Source organism: Bos indicus x Bos taurus, chromosome 3, assembly GCF_003369695.1.
Source record: "Bos indicus x Bos taurus breed Angus x Brahman F1 hybrid chromosome 3, Bos_hybrid_MaternalHap_v2.0, whole genome shotgun sequence".
In the NCBI taxonomy this organism is placed as follows: domain Eukaryota; kingdom Metazoa; phylum Chordata; class Mammalia; order Artiodactyla; family Bovidae; genus Bos; species Bos indicus x Bos taurus.
The window spans coordinates 80,209,756-80,232,660 of NC_040078.1; the positions used below are offsets into that span (position 1 = coordinate 80,209,756).

At 39.3% G+C, this 22,905-nt stretch overlaps 1 protein-coding gene across 2 annotated transcripts in view; it reads right to left on the reverse strand.

Moving 5' to 3' along the window:
• Nucleotides 1-22,905, reverse strand: part of DNAJC6 (DnaJ heat shock protein family (Hsp40) member C6) — a 178,040-nt gene that overhangs the window by 149,987 nt on the left and 5,148 nt on the right. Inside the window, exon 1 of one of the 2 annotated variants that reach the window (XM_027537010.1) lies at nucleotides 18,324-18,541. The exons of the other annotated variant lie outside the window; for it this stretch is intronic. Coding sequence (XP_027392811.1) covers nucleotides 18,324-18,345 — 22 coding nt within the window. The 5' untranslated portion in view covers nucleotides 18,346-18,541. Of the gene's footprint in view, nucleotides 1-18,323; nucleotides 18,542-22,905 lie in introns of those variants that run through there. 2 annotated transcript variants of the gene reach the window in all.

Below are 22,905 nucleotides of genomic sequence, written 5' to 3' on the forward strand. Positions count from 1 at the left end.
AGCAGAATGAGCATTTTTGCAGAGTAGAGCTTCCAATGGACTCACAGTATAGGAACACAAAAACTGTAGTTTAGGACCTGCTGAGGTTCTCATCTCAGGTGCTCAGTCAGCATTCCTGGGGATCTAGAATTGGGTAAACCCAAAACAGACCAAATTTTGCATGTCTGCAAAACATCCTTAACTGAACTGAGTGTCTGACTGGACTGAGGCAATTTCCTTTCTACTGTGGGCAAGTGAGTGTGTTAGTCACCCAGTCGTGTCTGACACTTTGCAACCCCATGAACTGTACCCTGTCAGGTAAGAATATTGAAGTGGGTTGCCATTTCCTTCTCCAGGGGATCTTCCGACCCAGGGATCAAACCCAGGTCTCCTGCACTGTAGGCATATTCGTTACCATCTTAGCCATGAAAGGGTAGCAGAAATACTCTCATAAAACAGAAGATATCATTCAGATCATCTTTATACATTAATGCTCAACATTCAATAAAATATTGTCAGGCATATGAAGAAAGAAGTCAAGAAGGAAAAACAGAAAAGGTAAACATACAAGTGACCCATACACCGGAGTTGTATTAAAGATGGTCTTTAATAAAGTTGTATTAAACATGGTCTTTAAAATGACTGTGATTATATATTTGAGAAAATAGATTACAAGATGGTGAACCTACTTTTTAATAACAAAAACTTTAAAACTGAAAAATATAAAATGAAATTAATAAATTGCATAATAATACATTAGACACAACAAAGAGAGCTAGTTAGTAAACCTTAAAACAGCAAAAAATAATCAAACTGAAAAAGAGAAAGAGTAAGAATACAGATAATAAAGTAAGGAATACATTAAAGAGAGTAAAAATTTCTAACATAAAAGAACCCAAAAGAGAGGAAAAAAGGAGCAAAAATAATATTTGAAAATATAATAGCAGAGAATTACAAAAAACATCATCTCACAAATTAAAGAAAGGTCGAAAATTCCAAGTTGGATAAACAGAAGGAAAAAAATCATGCCTAAAAAAGCTACCACAAATGAAATACATAAACTCTTAAAAGTAGGCAGAGAAAAAAGACATCACATCAAATAGCAATAAGACTGACAGCCAACATTGCCAAGAAAAGATAAAAGCCAAAGACAATGGAATGGCATCTTTAAAGTGTGTATTGGGGGGTGAAAGGGGGTGTACTGCATCCTCCATTCATCCAACGAAATTATCGTCAAAAGCAAAGGTAAAGATAATTCATTTCCAGAAAAAAAAAAAAAACACAGAATATTCTTTCATAGAAAATATGTATTACAAGTAATACAAAGGAAGTCTTTTTTTTTTTTTTTAATTAGGAAAGGAAGATCCCTAGAGAAAAACACATAAATTCAGAAAATAGCAAAAAGCAAGGGATAGGGAAAATATGTGAGTACATCTAAGTGAAAATTGATTGTAAAAAACAATGATGCTGCATGGGGGAGAGGGTGGTGGTGACAGGGAGGCTCAAGAGGGAGAGGATATGTGGATATTTATAGTTGATTTATGTTATAAGCAGAAACCAACACAACATTGTAAAGTATTTATACTCCAGTTTAAAAAACTTTAATGAAACAATGATGCTAGTGTCTCATGGGGGCTCAAATAAAATTTAACTGAATAATAATAATGACACAAGAGGCAGAAGGTGGGGGAGGGAGGATGGGTAAGGGGAGGACACAGGATGAAGTAAAAGTGTTGCCAGAGTCTAATGTTGTCTGAGTGTGATAAGTAGAACTGGGATAATCACATATACACAAAATGAAAAGTAAAATGAGAAAAAATATGCAACATGCTCATAGTGAAAAAAAGGGAAAGTTAAAAATAATGCTTGATTAGTCCAAAAAACAGCAAAAAAGAAGAAAGTGGTGCAAAAAACAGAACACAAAGAGGAAACAAACATGAATAATTATAATAAAAGCTTTAAATACTCAAACTGAAGACCAGAACTGTCAGACTGGATTTTTTAAAACTTTATATGTTTCTCAAGAAGATTCATATTAAAACATAAGAGCATAGAAAAACTTAAATATAAATATGAAAAAAGATATACCATGTACATATTAGCCCATAGAAAGCTGATATGGTTCTATTAGTTTCAGAAAGGTAGACTTTAAAGTAGGAAGCATTACTTGAGAAAAGAAGAAACATTTCATAATACAGATATATCAACTCTATATGGCAGGCACCTAAAAACAGAGTCTCAAAGTTAATAAAAGCAAAACTTAGCAAATATAAAAAGAGAAACAGGAAATCTAAAGTCATAATGGGAGTTTAATCCCCTCTCAGTAACAAATAGATGGGAAAAAAGTTAGTGGGGATACAGAAGACTTGCAGTATAAGATTTTAAAAACTGACATGATGGCATATATATAGAATGTGAAACAATCTCAGAATGTGCATTCTTTGAAAGTATACATATATTAACATATAAATTGACAATACGCAGGACCCTAAAGTAAGTTAGCAACACATTCTAAGAACTAAATCATCCAAAGTATATTCTCTGGAAAAAGAAATAAAGGGAATCCAAATTAGAAAAGTAGTAAAACTGTCACTGTTTGCACATGATATGATACTATACATAGAAAATCCTACCAGAAAAGAAGCTACTAGAGAAGTACTAAAGATCATCAACAAATTCAGTAAAGTTGAAGGATACAAAATAAATACACAAAAATCTGCTGCACTTTTACACACTAACAGTGAAAGATCAGAAAGAGATGTTAAAAAAACAATCCCATTTTCAGTTCAGTTCAGTTCAGTCGCTCAGTTGTGTCCCACTCTTTGTGACCACATGGACTACAGCACGCCAGGCATCCTTGTCCATCACCAACTCCCAAAGTTTACTCAAACTCATGTATATTGAGTCAGTGATGCCACGCAACCATCTCATCCTCTGTCGTCCCCTTCTTTCACCCTCAATCTTTCCCAGCATCAGGGTTATTCAAATGAGTCAGTTCTTTGCATCAGGTGGCCAAAGTATTGGAGTTGCAGCTTCAACGTCAGTCCTTTCAATGAATATTCAGGACTGACTTCATTTAGGATGGACTGGTTGGATCTCCTTGCAGTCCAAGGGACTCTCAAGAGTCTTCTCCAACACCACAGTTCAAAAACATTAATTCTTCGGCGCTCAGCTTTCTTTACAGTCCAACTCTCACATCCATACGTGACTACTAGAAAAACCATAGCCTTGACTAGATGGACCTTTGTTGACAATGTCTCTGCTTTTTAATAGCATCTAGGTTGGTTATAACTCTTCTTCAAGGAGCAAGCATCTTTTAATTTCATGGCTGCAATCACCATCTGCAGTGATTTTGGAGCCCCCCAAAATAAATTCTCTCACTGTTCACATTGTTTCCCCAACTATTTGCCATGAAGTGATGGGACCAGATGACATGATCTTCATTTTTTGAATGTTGAGTTTTAAGCCAGCTTTTTCACTCTCCTCTTTCACTTTCATCAAGAGGCTCTTCAGTTCCTCTTCACTTTCTGCCATAAAGGTGATGTCATCTGCATATCTGAGGTTATTTATATTTTTCCCAGAAATCTTGATTCCAGCTTGTGCTTCTTCCAGCCCAGCGTTTCTCATGATGTATTCTGCATACAAGTTAAATAAGCACGGTGAAAATATATAGCCTTGACATACTCCTTTCCCAATATGGAACCAGTCTGTTGTTCCATGTTCAGTTCTAACTGTTGCTTCTTGACCTGCATACAGATTTCTCAGGAGGCAGATCAGGTGGTCTGATATTCCCATCTATTTCAGAATTTTCCACAGTTTATTGTGACCCACACAGTCTAAGGTTTTGGCATAGTCAATAAAGCAGAAGTAGATGTTTTTCTGGATTTCTCTTGCTTTTTTGATGATCCAATAGATGCTGGCAATTTGATCTCTGGTTCCTCTGCCTTCTCTAAATGCAGCCTGAACATCTGGAAGTTCACGGTTCATGCGGTTCACATACTGTTGAAGCCTGGCTTGGAGAATTTTAGCATTACTTTGCTAGTGTGTGAGATGAGTGCAATTGTGTGGTAGTTTGAGCATTCTTTGGCATTGCCTTTTTTTGGGGATTGGAAGGAAAACCAACCTTTCCAGTCCTGTGGCCACTGTTGAGTTTTCCAAATTTGCTGGCATATTGAGTGCAGCACTTTCACAGCATCATCTTTTAGGATTTGAAATAGCTCAAGTAGAATTAGCTCAAGTAGCTAATTAGAATTTAGCTCAAGTAGAATTTAGCTCAAGTAGAATTCCATCACCTCCACTAGCTTTGTTCATAATGATGCTTCCTAAAGCCCACTTGACTTCACATTCTAGGATGTCTGGCTCTAGGTGAGTCATCACACCATTGTGATTATCAGGGTTGTAAAAGATCTTTTTTGTATAGTTCTTCTGTGTATTCTTGCCACCTTTTCTAAATATCTCTGCTTCTGTTCGGTCCATACCATTTCTGTCCTTTATTGAGTCCATCTTTGCATGAAAATTTCCCTCGGTATCTCTAATTTTCTTGAAAAGATCTCTAGTCTTTCCCATTCTATTGTTTTCCTCTATTTCTTTGCATTGATCACTTAGGAAAGTTTTCTTATCTCTCCTTGCCATTCTTTGGAATGCTGCATATATCTTTCCTTTTCTCCTTTGTCTTTTGCTTCTCTTCTTTTCATAGCTGTTTGTAAGACCTCTTCAGACAATCATTTTGCCTTTTTGCATTTCTTTTTCTTGGGGATGGTCTTGATCACTGCCTCCTGTATAATGACACAAATCTCTGTCGATAGTTCATCAGGCTCTCTGTCTATCAGATCTAATCCCTTGAATCTATTTCTCACTCCCACTGTATAATCGTAAGGGATTTGATTTAGGTCATACCTGAATAGTCTAGTTGTTTTCCCTACTTTCTTCAATTGAAGTCTGAATTCGGCAATAAGGAGTTCATGATCTGAGCCACAGTCAGCTCCCAGTCTTGTTTTTGCTGACTGTATACAGCTTCTCCTTCTTTGGCTGCAAAGAATATAATCAATCTGATTTCGGTATTGACCATCTGGTGATGTCCATGTGTAGAGTCTTCTCCTATGTTGTTGGAAGAGGGTGTTTGCTATGACCAGTGTGTTCTCTTGGCAAAGCTCTATTAGACTTTGCCCTGCTTCATTCTGTACTCAAAGGCCAAATTTTCCTGTTACTCCCGGTATTTCTTGATTTCCTACTTTTTCACTCCAGTCCCCTATAGTGAAAAGGATATCTTTTTTGGGTGTGAATTCTAGAAGGTCTTGTAGGTCTTCATAGGAACTGTTAAGCTTCTTTAGCAGTATTCATTGGGGCATAGACTTGGATTACTGTGATATTGAATGGTTTACCTTGGAAACAGAGACCATTCTGTCATTTTTGAGATTGCCTCCAAGTACTGCATTTTGGACTCTCTTGTTGACTATGATGGCTACTCCATTTCTTCTAAGGGATTCTTGCTCAGAGTAGTCGATATAATGGTCATTTGAGTTAAAACCCATTCCAATCCATTTTATTTCGCTGATTCCTAAATTGTTGATGTTCACTCTTGCCATCTCCTGTCTGACCACTTCCAATTTGCCTTGATTCATGGACCTAACATTCCAGGTTCCTATGGAATATTGTTCTTTACAGCATCAGACTTTACTTCCATCACCAGTCACATCCACAACTGGATGTTGTTTTTGCTTTGGCTCCATCTCTTCATTCTTTCTGGAGTTAGTTCTCCACTGATCTCCAGGAGCATACTGGGCACCTACCAATCTGGGGCGTTCATCTTTCAGTGTCCTATCTTTTTGCCTTTTCTTTCTGTTCATGGGGTTCTCAAGGCAAGGATGCTGAAGTGGTTTGCCATTCCCTTCTCCAGTGGACCACGTTTTGTCAGAACTCTCCACCATGGCCCGTCTGTCTTGGGCAACCCTACACAGCATGGCTCATAGTTTCATTGAGTTAGACAAGGCTGTGGACCATGTGACAATCCCATTTACCATCACATTAAAAAGAATAAAATACCTAGGAATAAACTTACCTAAGGAGGCAAAAGACCTGAACTACAAAAACTATAAGATGCTGATGGAAGAAAGCAAAGGTGACACAAACAGATGGGAAGATATACCATGTTCTTGGATTTGAAGAACTGATATTGTTAAAATGACTATACCATCCAAAACAATCTACAGATTCAATGCAAAATGGCATTTTTCACAGAACTAAAACAAAAAAAATCTTTAAATTTCTATGGAGACACAAAAGACCCTGAAGAGCCAAAGCAAATTTGAAAAAAGAAAAATGGAGCTGGAGGAATCAGGCTCCCTGATTTTAGGCTATGTGCTGCGATGCATGGGGTCGCAAAGAGTCGGTCACGACTGAGCGACTGATCTGATCTGATCTGATAAAGATACAATCATCAAAAAGTAGGATACTGGCACAAAAACAAACATTTAAATCCACAGAACATGATAGAAAGCCCAGAAATAAACGCACACACTTATCGTGAATTAATCTATGAAAGAGGAGGCAAGACTATACAATAGAGAAAAGACAGTCTCTTCAACAAGTGGTACCGGGAAAACTGGACATTTACATGTGAAAAAAAAATGGAATTAGAACATTCTTTAAGGGATGTTATGTATATCACACATATCACACATATGTATCACATCATATGATCATATGATGTGACATCATATGTATCATATGTAACATCATATGTATCACACGTAAGGGATGTTATGTGTAACACACACCGTATATGTGTGTTAAGTCTCTCAGTTGTATCCAACTTTTTGTGACCCCACAGACCTGCCAGGCTCTTCTCTCCATGGAATTCTCTAGGCAAGAATACTGGAATAGGTTGCCATTTCCTCCTCCAGGGGATCTTCCCCACCCAGGGGTCGAACCCAGGTTGCAGGCAGATTCTTTACTGTCTGAGCTACCAGGGAAGCCCCCTTTAACACCATACACAAAAATAAACTCAAAATGGATTAAAGAATTAAATGTAAGACCAGATACTCAAAGATCTTAGAGGAAAACATAGGCAGAATACTCAACATAAATCTCAGCAATATCTTTTTTAATGTCTCCTAGCAAAATGGACAGAGAAGGCAATGGCACCCCACTCCAGTACTCTTGCCTGGAAAATCCATGGATGGAGAAGCCTGGTAGGCTGCAGTCCATGGGGTCACTAAGAGTCAGACACAACTGAAGCGACTTAGCAGCACCAGCATCAGCAGCAGCATAATGGAAATAAATACAAAAATGAACAAATGGGACCTATTAAAGCTCAAAAGTTTTTCACAGCAAAGGAAACCATAAACAAACAAAAGACAACTCAGAGTGGGAAAAAATATTTGTAAACGATGCTACCAACAAGAGATTCACCTCCAAAATTTATAAACAGCTCACGTGGCTCAATATCAAAACAAACAACCCAAACAAAAAATGGGCAGAAGACCTAAAGAGACATTTCTTCAGCCAAGAGGCACATGAAAAGATGCTCAACATCACTAATTATTCAGTTCAGTTCAGTTCAGTTCAGTCACTCAGTCGTGTCTGACTCTTTGCAACCCCATGAATCGCAGCACGCCAGGCCTCCCTGTCCATCACCAACTCCCGGAGTTCACTCAGACTCACATCCATCAAGTCAGTGATGCCATCCAGCCATCTCATCCTCTGTCGTCCCCTTCTCCTCCTGACCCCAATCCCTCCCAGCATCAGAGTCTTTTCCAATGAGTCAACTCTTCGCATGAGGTGGCCAAAGGACTGGAGTTTCAGCTTTAGCATCATTCCTTCCAAAGAAATCCCAGGGCTGATCTCCTTCAGAATGGAATGGTTGGATCTCCTTGCAGTCCAAGGGACTCTCAAGAGTCTTCTCCAACACCACACTTCAAAAGCATCAATTCTTCGGCGCTCAGCCTTCTTCACAGTCCAACTCTCACATCCATACATGACCACAGGAAAAACTATAGCCTTGACTAGACGGACCTTTGTTAGCAAAGTAATGTCTCTGCTTTTGAATATGCTATCTAGGTTGGTCATAACTTTCCTTCCAAGGAGTAAGCGTCTTTTAATTTCATGGCTGCAGTCACCCTCTGCAGTGATTTTGGAGCCCAGAAAAATAAAGTCTGACACTGTTTCCACTGTTTCCCCGTCTATTTCCCATGAAGTGATGGGACCAGGTGCCATGATCTTCGTTTTCTGAATGTTGAGCTTTAAGCCAACTTTTTCACTCTCCATTTTCACTTTCATCAAGAGGCTTTTGAGTTCCTCTTCACTTTCTGCCATAAGGGTGGTGTCATCTGCATATCTGAGGTTATTGAGATTTCTCCCGGCAATCTTGATTCTAGCTTGTGTTTCTTCCAGTCCAGCGTTTCTCATGATGTGCTCTGCATATAAGTTAAATAAGCAGGGTGACAATATACAGCCTTGACGGACTCCTTTTCCTATTTGGAACCAGTCTGTTGTTCCATGTCCAGTTCTAACTGTTGCTTCCTGACCTGCATACAGATTTCTCAAGAGGCAGGTCAGGTGGTCTGATATTCCCATCTCTTTCAGAATTTCCCACAGTTTATTGTGATCCACACAGTCAAAGGCTTTGGCATAGTCAATAAAGCAGAAATAGATGTTTTTCTGGAACTCTTGCTTTTTCCATGATCCAGCGGATGTTGGCAATTTGATCTCTGGTTCCTCTGCCTTTTCTAAAACCAGCTTGAACATCAGGAAGTTCACCGTTCACATATTGCTGAACCCTGGCTTGGAGAATTTTGAGCATTACTTTACTAGCATGTGAGATGAGTGCAATTGTGCAGTAGTTTGAGCATTCTTTGGCATTGCCTTTCTTTGGGATTGGAATGAAAACTGGCCTTTTCCAGTCCTGTGGCCACTGCTGAGTTTTCCAAATTTGCTGGCATATTGAATGCAGCACTTTCACAGCATCATCTTTCAGGATTTGAAATAGCTCAACTGGAATTCCATCACCTCCACTAGCTTTGTTCATAGTGATGCTATCTAAGGCCCACTTGACTTCACATTCCAGGATGTCTGGCTCTAGGTGAGTGATCACATCATTGTGATTATCTGGGTCATGAAGATCTTTTTTGTACAGTTCTGTGTATTCTTGCCACCTCTTCTTAATATCTTTTGCTTTATTAGGTCCATACCATTTCTGTCCTTTATTGAGCCCATCTATAATTATTAGGGAAATGCAAATCAAAAGTACAATCAGATATCACCTCACACCAGTCAGAACGGCCATCACCAAAAGTCTACAAACAATAAATGTTGGCAAGCAAATGGAGAAAAGGGAACTCTTCTACACTGCTGGTGGGAATGTAAGTTGGTACAGCCACTATAGAGAACAGTGTGGAGGTTCCTTAAGAAACTAAAACCAGAACACATGTATGATTCAGCAATCCCACTCCTGGGCATACAGTCAGGGACAAATGTGGTTCAAAAGAATACATGCACCCCAATGTTCTCTGCAGCACTATTCACAATAGCCAAGAACCAGAAGCAACCTGAGTGTCCACAGACAGATGAATGGACAAAGAAGCTGTGGTACGTATATACAATGAAATAGTACTCAGTCATTAAAAAGAATGAAATAATGCCAATTGCAGCAACATGAATGGACCTGGAGATTATCATAGTAAATGAAGAAAATCAGATTGAGAGAGACAAATATCATATGATATCACTTATAAGTGGAATAAAAAAAAAAGATACAAATGAACTTATTACAAAACAGAAACAGACTCACAGACTTAAAGAAATTTACGATTATGGGGGAGGGAGCAGGAGTGGGGGTAGGGATAGATTAGGAGTTTGGAACAAACATGTACACACTGTTACATTTAAAATAGAAAACCAACATGGGCCGACTGTATAGCACATGGATCTCTGCTCAATACTCTGTAACAACCTAAATGCAAAAAGAATTTTTAGAAGAACAGATGCATAATACGTATAACAATCACTCCACTGTACACCTGCAACTAACACAACACTGTTAATCAAATCTACTCCAATATAAAATTTAAAATTTTTAAATAATAAAAGTACAAGAAATAAACAAAGTGCATTCTCTGACCACAGTAAAAGTAAGCTAGAAACAAAGAGCAAGGGACTTTGCTGGCAGTCCAGTGTTTAGGACTCCCTGCTTCCACTGCAGGGGGAGAGTGTTTGATCCCTGCTCAGGAAACTAAGATCCTGCAAGCCATGGGGCCCATCCAAAAACACCAGCTCTTTGCAAAGAATTAATACAATTTATAAAATCTTTGTAATATGCATGCAAAAACTGAGAACTACCAGTATAAAAAATACAAAATCAATATCAGGAATAAAAGTAGGGAAAATACCAGGCAACCTACAGGTATTAGAAAGATCATAAGAGGATGTAAAGAAAACCTTATGCCAATAAATTTGAAAGTTCAGGTAAAATGGACAAATTCTTAGAAAAACACTTACTAAAAAAACACCAATACAGTATACTAACGCATATATATGGAATTTAGAAAGATGGTAACAATAACCCTGTGTACGAGACAGCAAAAGAGACACCGATGTATAGATCAGTCTTATGGACTCTGTGGGAGAGGAAGAGGGTGGGGAGATTTGGGAGAATGGCATTGAAACATGTATAATATCATGTATGAAACGAGTCGCCAGTCCAGGTTCGATGCACAATACTGGATGCTTGGGGCTGGTGCACTGGGACGACCCAGAGGGAGGGTACGGGGAGGGAGGAGGGAGGAGGGTTCAGGATGGGGAACACAGGTATACCTGTGGCGGATTCATTTCGATATTTGGCAAAACTAATACAATATTGTAAAGTTTAAAAATAAAATAAAATTTAAAAAATAAATAAATAAATAAAACATATATATACACACACACAAAAAAAAAACACTAAAAAAAACTTCCTAAAACACAAAAAGAAATAAGAAATCTAAATAAATCTATACCTATTACAATAAATGAATCCATATTTTAAAGCTTTCCCACAACAAAATTTCCAGACACAAATGGTTTCCACCAGTGAATTTTTAGAGAATAACTCTAAAAAGGAGTCAGAACTCTCACAGAACTCTTCAGGAGAACAGACTGAAGAATTACTTCTTAACTTGTTTTATAAGTTCAGCAAAACCTTCACGTCCAAACCAGGCAAGGACACCACCACAATAGAAAATTACAGGTTAATCTCTCTTGTGAACAAAAACACTCCACCACAAAACATTAGCAAGTGAAATCCAGCAAATATATGCAAAGGATAATATGCCACAACTAAAGTGAGTTTATTAAGTAATGCAAAGTTAGTTTAACCCTCAAAATATAAATGTAAAAGTAAAACAAACAAATAAATATAACAAAACAGATTCACAGATACAGAGAACAAACTAGCAGTTACCAGTGGGGAGAGGGAAGAAGAGAGGAGGAAGATAGGAGTAGGGGGATTAAGAGGTGCAAACACTGTGGATAAAAAGCTCTAAGTATAAGTGTTACATTGTACAGCACTGGAAATATAGCCAACATTTTATAACAAGTATAAACGGGGTATAATCTATACTCTACAAAAATTTTGAAACACTATGCTATACATCTTTATCATATAATATTGTAAACCAGCTATACTTCAAACTTTAAAAAGATCGTTCAAAAAGAAAAAATCAATGTAATTATCATATTAACAGAATAAATATAGAACAGTCATATGATCATCACAAAACAGGGAAACATTTTTATCTTTTTTTTTAATTGGAGGATAATTTCTTTACAATGTTGTGTTGGTTTCTGCTGTTCAACAATAGGAATCAGTCATCAGTTTATATATATAAAATTTCCCCTCCCTCTGAAGTCTCCCTCCTTCCTCCCATCCCACCCCTCTAGGTCATCATAGAGCACAAGGCTGGGCTCCCCAAAACAGGAAAGCATTTGATAAAACTCAGCACCAAGTCATGATAACAACCTGGCACACTAGGAACAGAAGTTAACTTTCTTAATCTGATATAAAAATGTCTATGTAAGCCCTACATCAAATAATGTATTTAGTGGTGAAAGATAGCTTTTTCTCTGAGATTAAGGAACAAGATAAGGATGCTCACCATCACCACTTCTATTAAACATTTTAAGAGAACATAGCCAGTGCAATAATACTGGCTATTAAAGGGATAAAAAGTATAAGGACTGGAAAGTAAGAAATACAACGTCTTTATTCATAGAAAACCTACTATCTACAAAAATCTAAAAACTATTTTATAAATGAATTTAGCAAGGTCACGGAAATAAAGTCAACAATAAAAATCAACTATATTTTTACATCCTAACAGCAAACAATTACAAAGTGAAATTTTAAAATTCCAGTTACAGTAACACAACTATATATTACCAGTGACATTATTTTTCAGAAGATTTATAATGCCTATATCTCAGTATTTCTGCCCTTAAAGAGGTCAGTTAATGCTCAGCTCAAACTCATTGTTGTAGACTACTCTAATTTTTTTTAAGAATAAGAAAAGTAAAATTGAATATACGGTATCCAAAAGTTTTAATGTTTGCTGAAATTCTTTTAAATTATTAAAGAGGTAAAAATAAAGTCATTTGTACACTCTAACATGTGTGTGTGTGTGTCAGTTGCTCAATCATGTCTGACTCTTTGCAACCCCATGGACTATAGTCTGCCAGGCTGCTCTGTCCATGGGATTCTCCAGGCAAGAATACTGGAGTGAGTAGCCATTCCCTTTTTCCAGGGTATCCTCCTAACCCAGGGATCAGACCGGGTCTCCTGAATTGCACGCAGATTCTTTACCATCTGAGCCACCAGGGAAGCCCTACACTCTAACATACATATATACAAATATAAAAATATCCTATATTTCCTTGTTTAGCATCTCAAGATAAAATTTAAAGATAAAATAATCTACCCAACACAATTAAACAATAACTATATGTATATATCAACAATAACATAAAAGAGAATAACAAAACAATATGGATTTCAATATACAAATACTCAAGCAAGATATAATATTCATACCCATACAGGTACATATACTGAATGAGACGGGTATGTTGTATTGATGTCTCAAACCAATTGGTGCTTTGGACAAGTGATTTTTCTAAACACAATTAAGTACTAAATAAAATCTTTCCTTGCTTTACACAGCATTTTTAATCCTGGAAATTTCAGTGCAAATGTAAAACCAATAAATATGTTCTAGGCTCAGAAAAGTATAGAGAGTTTTTCAACTTACCTCTTCAGCAAAACATCTGAAAATTGCACAGGACCCAGGAATAATTCATCATTAAACGGAACAATCAGGAACATTGCCAGCCATCGAGCAGTTCCAGTTTCTGCCCAGGGAATGCTGCTAGAGCCCCTTGCATATTTCTAGTATGTTCTACAGGAAGCACATAACGACTGGAAGCAGTATCGTGTGCATTTGAGAACCACTGACATAGTCCAGGCTCTAAACCCAGCTTTATCTCATGCTAGCCATGAAAGCTGAAAATTCATTCAACCATGTATAGATCACCCCAACCAACATACATCATTTGCCTAACCTACACAGTCCCAAGTAGCAAGGACAAAAATCTTGAAAGAATTGAGTTTTCTCTAAAAGTATCACTTTTTCTAAAAATAGTCATGGTTGTTAAAACACACACACACACACACACACACACACAACATTAAGGGGGTTTCCCTGGTAGCTCAGCTGGTAAAGAATCCACCTGCAGTGCAGGAGATCCTGGTTCGATTACTGGGTCAGGAAGTTCCCCTGGAGAAGAGACAGGCTACCCACTCCAATATTCTTGGGCTTTCCTGGTGGCTCAGATGGTAAAGAATCTGCCTACAATGTGGGAGACCTGGGTTCAGTCCCTGGGTTAGGAAGATCCCCTGGAGGAGGGCATGGCAACCCACTCCAGTATTCTTGCCTGGAGAATCCCTATGGACAGAGAAGCCTGGCAGGCTACCTTCTATGGGGTCACAAAGAGTCGGATATGACTTGAGTGACTAAGCACAGCACTGATTTCATTTTGAACTGCTGATTGGGGAATGAACACCATAGTCTTTTAAATATTTAGGGTTTAGAAGTCTGGATCTGACAATATTCAAACTCCCAATCAGATTCTGTAATAACTTTCAGTAAAAAATCAAAATCTGTCAGGAAAGAGTGTGCTCTAATCCTAGTCTTACCGTGTTACAATGTCACGCATAATTTTATTTGCTCACAAAATGTCATGCTTGTTATTTTGAAATAAAACATAGAAAAAAAAAAATGAAAAAAGAACTACTTACCCTAAACTGTTGTAGGAAAAAAAATGTTTCCACTCAAATTTTCAAACTCTGCACTATTCTTTTTTATTTCTGTTTCTAAAATCTTGTTGTACAAAATACTCAGAGAACTTAAAAGGAAAATTTGTAGCTGAACTTAAGAGTTAAAATGGTGCCTGAGGATGCACATACATGAATGACTGCCGTTCTTGTATATAATAGTTTTCCAAAATAGATTCTTGTTGGGAGGGAGAATTAAACAGCCAGAGAGATGAACATTACTTTTACAAGTGTTCTACAAAGTGTTTGCTTCCTTCAGAGTTCTCCTGAATTCTTTTTACTATTGCAGTCACTTTAACTTTTAAAAATTTATAATTCCATTAGAAAAGATTGTTACAATAAACAACCATGTGTGACGTCAGTTTTGCATGATGTGTGTAATCAAGAAAGTTTTAAGTGTGTGCTTACCAATAAAGAATGTTTTCACTGGAAAAAAAAAAAAGAGTTAAAATGCCTATTTTCCAAATAAACACAGTCTAGAAAATTATGCAAAAGCCAGCATTTTCTACAGTTCACATTTCCCTTTTTATAATAAGTAAATTAATCCAGCAATAAATAATGCTAAAAATTTTATTAAAAATTCTATTTTCCCATGCTACTTACTCTCAAGCCCTTGCACACCATGTGAATGATTCTGAAGATAAAATGAAGATAAAAGGTCTGCCACTTACTAGCTATGTGTCCCTGCACAAATTCTTAATTCAGTTCTTTACACATAAAATACCTCCAGCCTTGCAGTGTTGTGACAATGTGTAAAGCACCTTGCAGAGAGCTTTTCACATATTACTTGTTCATTAAATAGGAGCTATGGTTGTTATTATTATAATTAGCTGTCATGTTTGCCAATACCTAGTCATTAACTCATTCAACTATTTTCTTCTGAGTTGCCCCATACAAAGTTTTTTCCTGGCTTGCAGAGCATTTTGAGATGTTGGGTAAATGCTATACAATGCTGTTTGTGTTTAAAAGTCTCATCAGACTGTCTTAAGATGTACTTAAAAGAGGAAAAAGAAAGCATTTATTAAACCACAGCTCAACATTTAGAGAACACTAGTCACGTGATGGCAGCTTATAAAAATTCTGTTTCTGCCTACCAACATTCTGATGATTTATTTGTCCCTGTCAGTTTCTTGAGATTTTACCTGGTTCTTGTTTTCAATCTTTTCAAGGAGAGCTAACTTCCAAACAAAGCACAACATTTTGATGGTTTTCCTGTGGTACTTTTCAGCACAAAGACTAATTTTTAGATATTTATGTTTCATATTTAGGTCACCAACTGGCACTTTGGAATCTACAAATAGCTCTCGTGGTCTGGTTACCATGGTCACAGTTTCTCTTTAACATGCTCACACAGTCCATCTCACATCTCACATTTAACTGGTCCTGTCAACACACACCCATCTCCCAGCCCTGAAAGGATTCTTTGATCTCTAAGAAGTTAGCTTGTGAGGGACTTAGTGGAAACAGAATGATTCATAACCTATTTGGGATCTCAAACCCCTTCAAAATTTTGAGGAAAAACTACTGACATTCTCATCATACACAAACAAAAGTGGACATGCATATAAAACCACATTTCACAGACTTCTTGACAAACTAGGAAGCTATGATTGATTTCAGTGTTTCTCAAACTCTTTTGAGTAAGATTTGCAATAAGAAACAGATCTGACATTAATACAGCCCATATCTACATAAACATAGATACCTAAAACAGAAGTTACAGGAAACAATTATTTACACTTAGCATACACAATGGTTTCTGATATTTTCTATCCTATTACATTTTTCTACAAGGTTGCTTGAGATTCACTAAATTGCTTTCTTATGACCCACAACCTGAAGAACAGTGCTCTGATCTAACATCACTCCGTTTTCGATATAAGAAAATAGATCCAAAATGTTTTGTGCTAGGTCACTAATGAGTTAAGTGACAAAACAAGCAAGAACCTAACCATTCTCACTTCCAACCAAGGCTTTTTCCAAAATAAAGTGGAACAAAATTCTAAATACCATTGAAGTTTAAAGCATCCCGATACACTTGAGAAACTGAGAGTGTTTCCTTTCCAAATGATGGTAAATATTAACCTAACCTGAGCCTCCAGCTCAGTCTTAATTTTTTCTAAACCATGCCTCTGGCCTAGCATGACAGGGCATATAAGCACATTTTTTTTCTTTCCAGAAACCTTTCTCCAGCTACTGAAAACAACACATGAAAGGCCACCATTCTCCTGAGTTCATTTAAAATATTTTAAACAAACACACACATGTTTTATTTGTCCATGAGAGCCTGGCTTACAAATAGCAGTGGGCAGGTCCTCTTTGATTTACCAGGGACATGCAAATCTCCCCTCTCAGGCTGTTTAGTTAAAATTTAAACATCAAAACCAGAGATCGATATGTGGACATGAATGATCCAGAGCCTATTAGACCTAAATCTACAAACACCAGCTACCCCGGCTCCTTTTAAAGCCTCAATAAGACAAAGTGAGATGGTTTAAGAGCCTTCCTTACAAACAGTGTGATAGATTAAAATACCAGCCCCCCTACCCGCATCAGGCTGTGTGTTTTTGATTTGTTCGGTTGGTAGGTTTTTGTTTATTTTTAATATGGAACAAACATCACTGTCCATTACAAGTAAGACTGCACGCCAGAAAGTGTTGCCGAGAACTGGGCTGAAGAAGGCCAAGCAAGCAGTCCTGCGCACGGTAGAGTCAGGAGGATTGGGGCCTGTGCGGGTCTCACTGATCACGCAAACAACTCATCTCGGGCGTTGGGGAGGGTCGGTGGTTTCGAGTAACCCGCCCGGAGTTGCGTGCCACGCATCAGCTGGGCATCCAAGCCCTGTGCCCAGAGGCAAAGTGCTGCGGTGTACTTAAAGCACTCGCTCTTGGAGGAGAGAGTGGAGTGCAAATTGCTGCGCAGAGGCTTGGGGTGAGATCAGCGAACGCCTGCTGCGGGCGGAGGGCGGTGGGGGGCGCCGCGATGCAGCAGGCAAACCCTAAAATTAGCGCTGGGGAGGCTGGGGCTGGCCCAGGTGGCGCGATGATGGCGCGGCGGCTGTCCTGGAGCTTTACCCGGGAGCCTTGCTGCCTGCATACCCTGCACCTTCCTCCTGCACCCAACCGGGAGCAGCACCTACGCAGCACCAAGGACGGGCTTCCTTCCTGGGAACAGGATTGGGGTACGCCCTGTAGCCTCCCGAGCCTTGAGTTCTAGAGCTCCTCCCCCGTTTGCGGATGAAAATGTAAGGAGCCTCGGAATTCAAAACCTCAGTATGCTCCAGAATCGTTGTTGAGCTTAATATTTGTCTGGCTCACTTTAGAGACCCCGGTCCTTTCCTGAATTTTCCTTTAAATCCGTTCTGTCTTCCCCCATGCCTCAACAGAATTGGGGGATGTAGGGGGAAGGTGCTGGGGGAGGGCCCAGGGATCTAGGGACAGAGGCTAGGGTTGGGGTGGGGGGAGAGTTTGCATCTGAAAATCTCTCTGCAAGATAAACACTTCTGAAGGTCAGTGACAGCTCCCCGTTGGATCCTCCTGAAAAGGTGAATCTTCATTAAAGGATTCTTGGCCCACATTTTTCTTGAGAACCCAGACTGTAAAAAGTCTTCAGTATTTCAGATATTGCAATTCCAATAATGTATTGAAGACCTATATATTAAGTACTGTGAACACTCTTGAAATAAAAGCAAGCTATTATAAGGAAATTTGTGAAATGTAAATATGTGTTTCTCAGCCAGGATTAAATGAAGAATGCAAAAATGTTGTTATATTTAGTAGCACAAAAATGGATAACTGAATGACACAGTATTTGGAAACCAGAAACCAGTTAATTTTAAAAGTCATGTTTATTATATAACTAGACTTTTTAAATAATATATGCACACTACTTTTAAACCAGCCATTTAATATACACTCAGCATGTCCATGGAGTGACCTCTTAACCCTAGCATCTTTTAGCCTTCCCTCTGCAGTCAGCCTCTTACCTTTATTTTCAGAATCTTTCATTCTCTCCCTCCTGCCTCTGCTGCAAAGGAGCAGGAAAGTCCGGCTGATTCTGCAACTCTGACTTTAGATCTGTCATTCAGACAGTCAGCAGTCTCGGGGACAAAGTCCCCCAACGGAGGAGCACCAGGGCTCTGATAATTGCATGCAAGTCAGTGTGTTGGGTTATAATTTTGCTTATACTGAAGCGGAAAGGATGGAGATGAAGGCAGACGTAAACACAAATTCCAAAACATGGCATGGAACTGGATCTGGAGCCTAGGCTTGCCATTCCTTGCAGTAGGTTAGGGCACTGTTTAGTGCCTCCTTCTCTCCAGAGAGATTTGATTCAAATTGAAAGGGGAATGTGTGTGCCATGCAGCAAGCTTATCCTCAAATGGAGACCTTCATTTTGGAGGTGGATTAAGAGCCCTGTGCCATTTCTTCTTACATATTCTTTCATTCAGCAAACATTTCTTTTACCTTTCTGTGGACCAGGCTCTGTGCCAAGTACTGGGGATAAAACAGTAACAGAACCAGCCCCAGTCTTCAGGCCACTCACCAGCTGTTACAATGCAGCATACAGTGCCATACAATGACCTATATCTGCTGTATGGACCTAGATTATTGAACCCATTTCACCCAGGCGTAAGTTGGTACTCAAGGCTTTAAAGCCACTGGATGGCTGAGACAGAAATGATCTGTGGAAAGCCAGACCCAAGACCCCTCTGTTAGATAGCCAGGAATACTCAAGCAAACCTTTCAATCATCCAGTTCCAGCTTACTTTCAATCATTACATAGCTCCAATTCATCCCTTCATTCATTCACTCAACAAATGGTTATCAGTGCCAGGCACAACTCCACCTGCTAGTGACTCAGGAGTGCAGGAAAACAGACCAAGTACCTGCTCTCCTGGCTGTCACATTTGGGTGGGAGGCTTCAGACAGGTCATAAACAAATAAATACAAACATATAATTAATGGCAGTGAATGCTGTGAATAAAACTGAAGCATGATAATAAGGTAAAAGAGGTGCTTTTTAGATAGCGTGGCCAGGGGAGGTGCCACTTAGCATACTTTTGTGGGAAATGGATCAGAGTTAACACAGTCCCTTCCAAAAGTCTTCACTCAGAAATTGTTTTAAAAGTTCTGAACTCTCACAACCTCCTTAGCTCCAAGTGCACTCACTAATGGGCAGTATTTATTCCCCATTATACAGATTGGTAAACTGAATTTCAGAAAGATTAACTGACCCAATCCAGGCCCTCACTAAGTTGGAAGAACAACAAAAAGAAAGACACCCTTTGCCATACAGCAGAAACTAACACATCTTTGTATATCAACTATAGTCCAATAAAAAATTATTAAAAAAAATAAACCAACCCATTGCTTTCATCCCCAGTACAATACTGACATGGAAGTTTTGCTGGAGGGAGGAGAGGTAAGAAGGTGAAGGCCTATCTCTACCACTATTACCTGAGTTGTGTAGGGCAGGTGATTTAACCTCTCTGTCATCAGTTTACTCATCTGTAAAGTGGGGCTAATCATTCCAGCCCTGTGTATATTCCAGGCTGTTCAGGAGATCAAAAGAGAGAATAGACATGCCACTTTGTAAACCAAGTTCTATATAAATATAAAGTATAATTATCAACATACTTGGGCACTTTAAGAGAACTAATTACTAGTATTTACCTGCTCATTACTGCAGCCCAAGTTAAACACAGCTATGGAGCAAAAGCTTGTCATGGCCACTAGGGGTCCTGGAGTTCACTGCTGCTGCTACTGCTGCTGCTAAGTCGCGTTAGTCGTGTCCGACTCTGTGTGACCCCATAGATGGCAGCCCACCAGGCTCACCCATCCCTGGGATTCTCCAGGCAAGAATTCTGGAGTGGGTTGCCATTTCCTTCTCCAATGCATGAAAGTGAAAGTGAAGTCACTCAGTCGTGTCTGACCCTCAGCGACCCCATGGACTGCAGCCTACCAGGCTCCTCCGTCCATGGGATTTTTCAGGCAACAGTACTGGAGTGGGGTGCCATTGCCTTCTCCAAGAGTTGACTGCTAGCCGCCACAATTTAAAGACTCCTCCAAAGTGTGGGGTAATTTTATTTTTTTTTCCATCCTTCCTTGACAGCGCATAATAACTTTATGCTCATCTTTGAAAAAAAGGCCAATGAGAAAAATCTGCCTTCACTGGAATTCCTCACTGCCCACCAAATGGGCCAGGCTGGCCCATAAATCACCTCAAAGAAACAGGCATCTCCATCTCCAAGGACCAAGGCCAGGGCAGCCAAAAAGTGCCCAGTTCAGAGCTCCTTTAGGGGCAGATAGGGTGAAGAAGGAGGTGCTAAGAGCCACCATCCAGGTACTCTTTCATCCAATAATATTCATTATGCCAGACACTGCTCTGAACACAAAGAATAACACAGTGTTGAACAGAACATTCTGTTCTTAAAGAGCCTGTGGTCTCAGAACAAGAGCTTTCCACAAGGCTTGCTGATTTACTCCATTAGGCCAAGGCTTGGGTTTGAATAGGACAGCAGAAGAGGCTGGGTCCAAACACAAGCTCTACCATTTCCTGGCTCCTGAGGTAGCTGGGATACGTTCCTGCGCCTCTCTCAGTCTCTATTGCCTGATCTGTAAGATGCAGACAATAAGGCACCTACTTCCTAGGGCAGGATGAGGCTCAAGTGTGCCTCTTTCTTCCATTTCCTTCCTTTTATTTTTATTATTATTATTTTTTTAAGAAAAACGCTGTTATCAGTTCGGACGTAGGCAGCAACCCAGGACTGGGGGGTTGAGACCCTCCTCCTCTCAAGGGAGCACAAAAAAAAAAAGAAAAAAGAAAAAAAAAAAGCCCCTCCCCTACAGAACCCACAACGAGCATCCTCAGCCTTGTAAAATGCAAAAATGTCTAAGAATATTTATATATGTACCATTTTTTATAAATAAAGCTGGTCACTCAAGTAAGTCAGTGCATGTCAAGTACATAGCACAAAACTATGACGCATAAAGGGAGGGCTCCATAAATGCTGTTAAGACTAGTATTATCACCTACTGATCTGGATCAAGCATACCCCTCAGCACCTCAGTTTCCTCTTAAAATGAAGAAAATAATAAACAGCTAATATGGCTATTGTGAGAGTTACATATCAGGAAAACTATATAGCCCTGGCATACAGGATCAGCTCAAGCCCTGCCAGGCTCACTTCAGGCCCCTTTTAATCAAGCAGGTTTTCCAAGAAAAAAAAAAACTAAAGCTGGGAGGATTGAGGAAGAGGGAGAGGGGCTGGGATTCATATTAACAAGGAAACAATTTTCTTCCCAAGAGTGTGGTCTTTTCTAGGGTTACATGCATTTTACTCAACACTGTATTTTGAAAAGTTTCAAAATACAAAAAGTTGAAAGAATTGCATGGCAAACATTTTCAAGTATATTTACTAAATTTGCTTTATCACATATATGCTTATCTTTCTATTCATCCTTACTTGATTTTTTAAATTAAGTCAAAAGAGATCTGGTCTTCTTCAGATAAAACAAGTCTTTATTTTCCCTCATGATACAGATTTTACAGAAGCATTAGACTGTTTGATTCTGTGGCCATTCTAAGCAGTGTTTGGTAATTCTCAGAAGTCTTATCTGGCCTGCAGTAAACAAGGATGTGGCCACATCAAGGCCACACACAGTTGAGGAACAAGGATGAACTCAAGTCTTGGAGCTTTCCAGAACAAGGCAGTGTCTCTGGCAGATCCTACGCTCCTATTAAACTGGTACCAACAACCATTAATGGAAATGACGCTCCATCTCAATAACCAAGTTTAGGGAAAGCGTCAGGCAGGCTCCACTGGCCACAAGTCCCTTCACAGCTCTGCCCAGTCCTTGTCTTCTCAGATGCCACTTCTGAGTCATTAGACTGGTGAGTCATCCCCAGGGAGGGAGGCCATCTTGAGAGCAAAACCAAAAAGAATTTTCAAGAACAATGAGTGACACCCTGAATTGAAAGAGAATAAGGCTTTTCATTGTCCTAGCAAAATAACAATGAAAAAAAAAAACAAACATGCTGCTGTTAACACTGTGGGTTCAACTGCCCAGCTGTAAATTGTACTGAGAAGAAAAACTCAGCAAAAAAAGCTTTCACATTCCCTTGGAAATCTGAGAGCAAAAGAGACTTGGAGGCTATGTCTCAAATTAGGCAAACCTAATGATCTTTCAGTAACTTGCCTGGACCTCTTCTGGCTTAGTCATTCATTTCCCAAACATGGCAGGGTAGGGTGACAGGAGGGTGACTTCACCTGCACCACCACATTTTGTCCTCCCCCAGCCAAGCCTCTGTTTGGTTTGCTCAGCCGCGAGAGAGATGTCTAGAGTGAGAAAACTGCTGCCTGGGAGTGGGTTTGTGATTAGGGGCACCGCAGAGGAAGGCAGCATGACTATAAGAAAAGCTGGGTGGGCTCTGATGAAGCCAAGCCACAAGGCAAGGGGAAGAGAATTCACACATGCAGTGCCTACTGTGTGCCAAGCACTCTTCTCATCAGCAGCACCATACATTTGAAGAGAACTTATTTGCCAAGCATGGCCTTTAAAGCA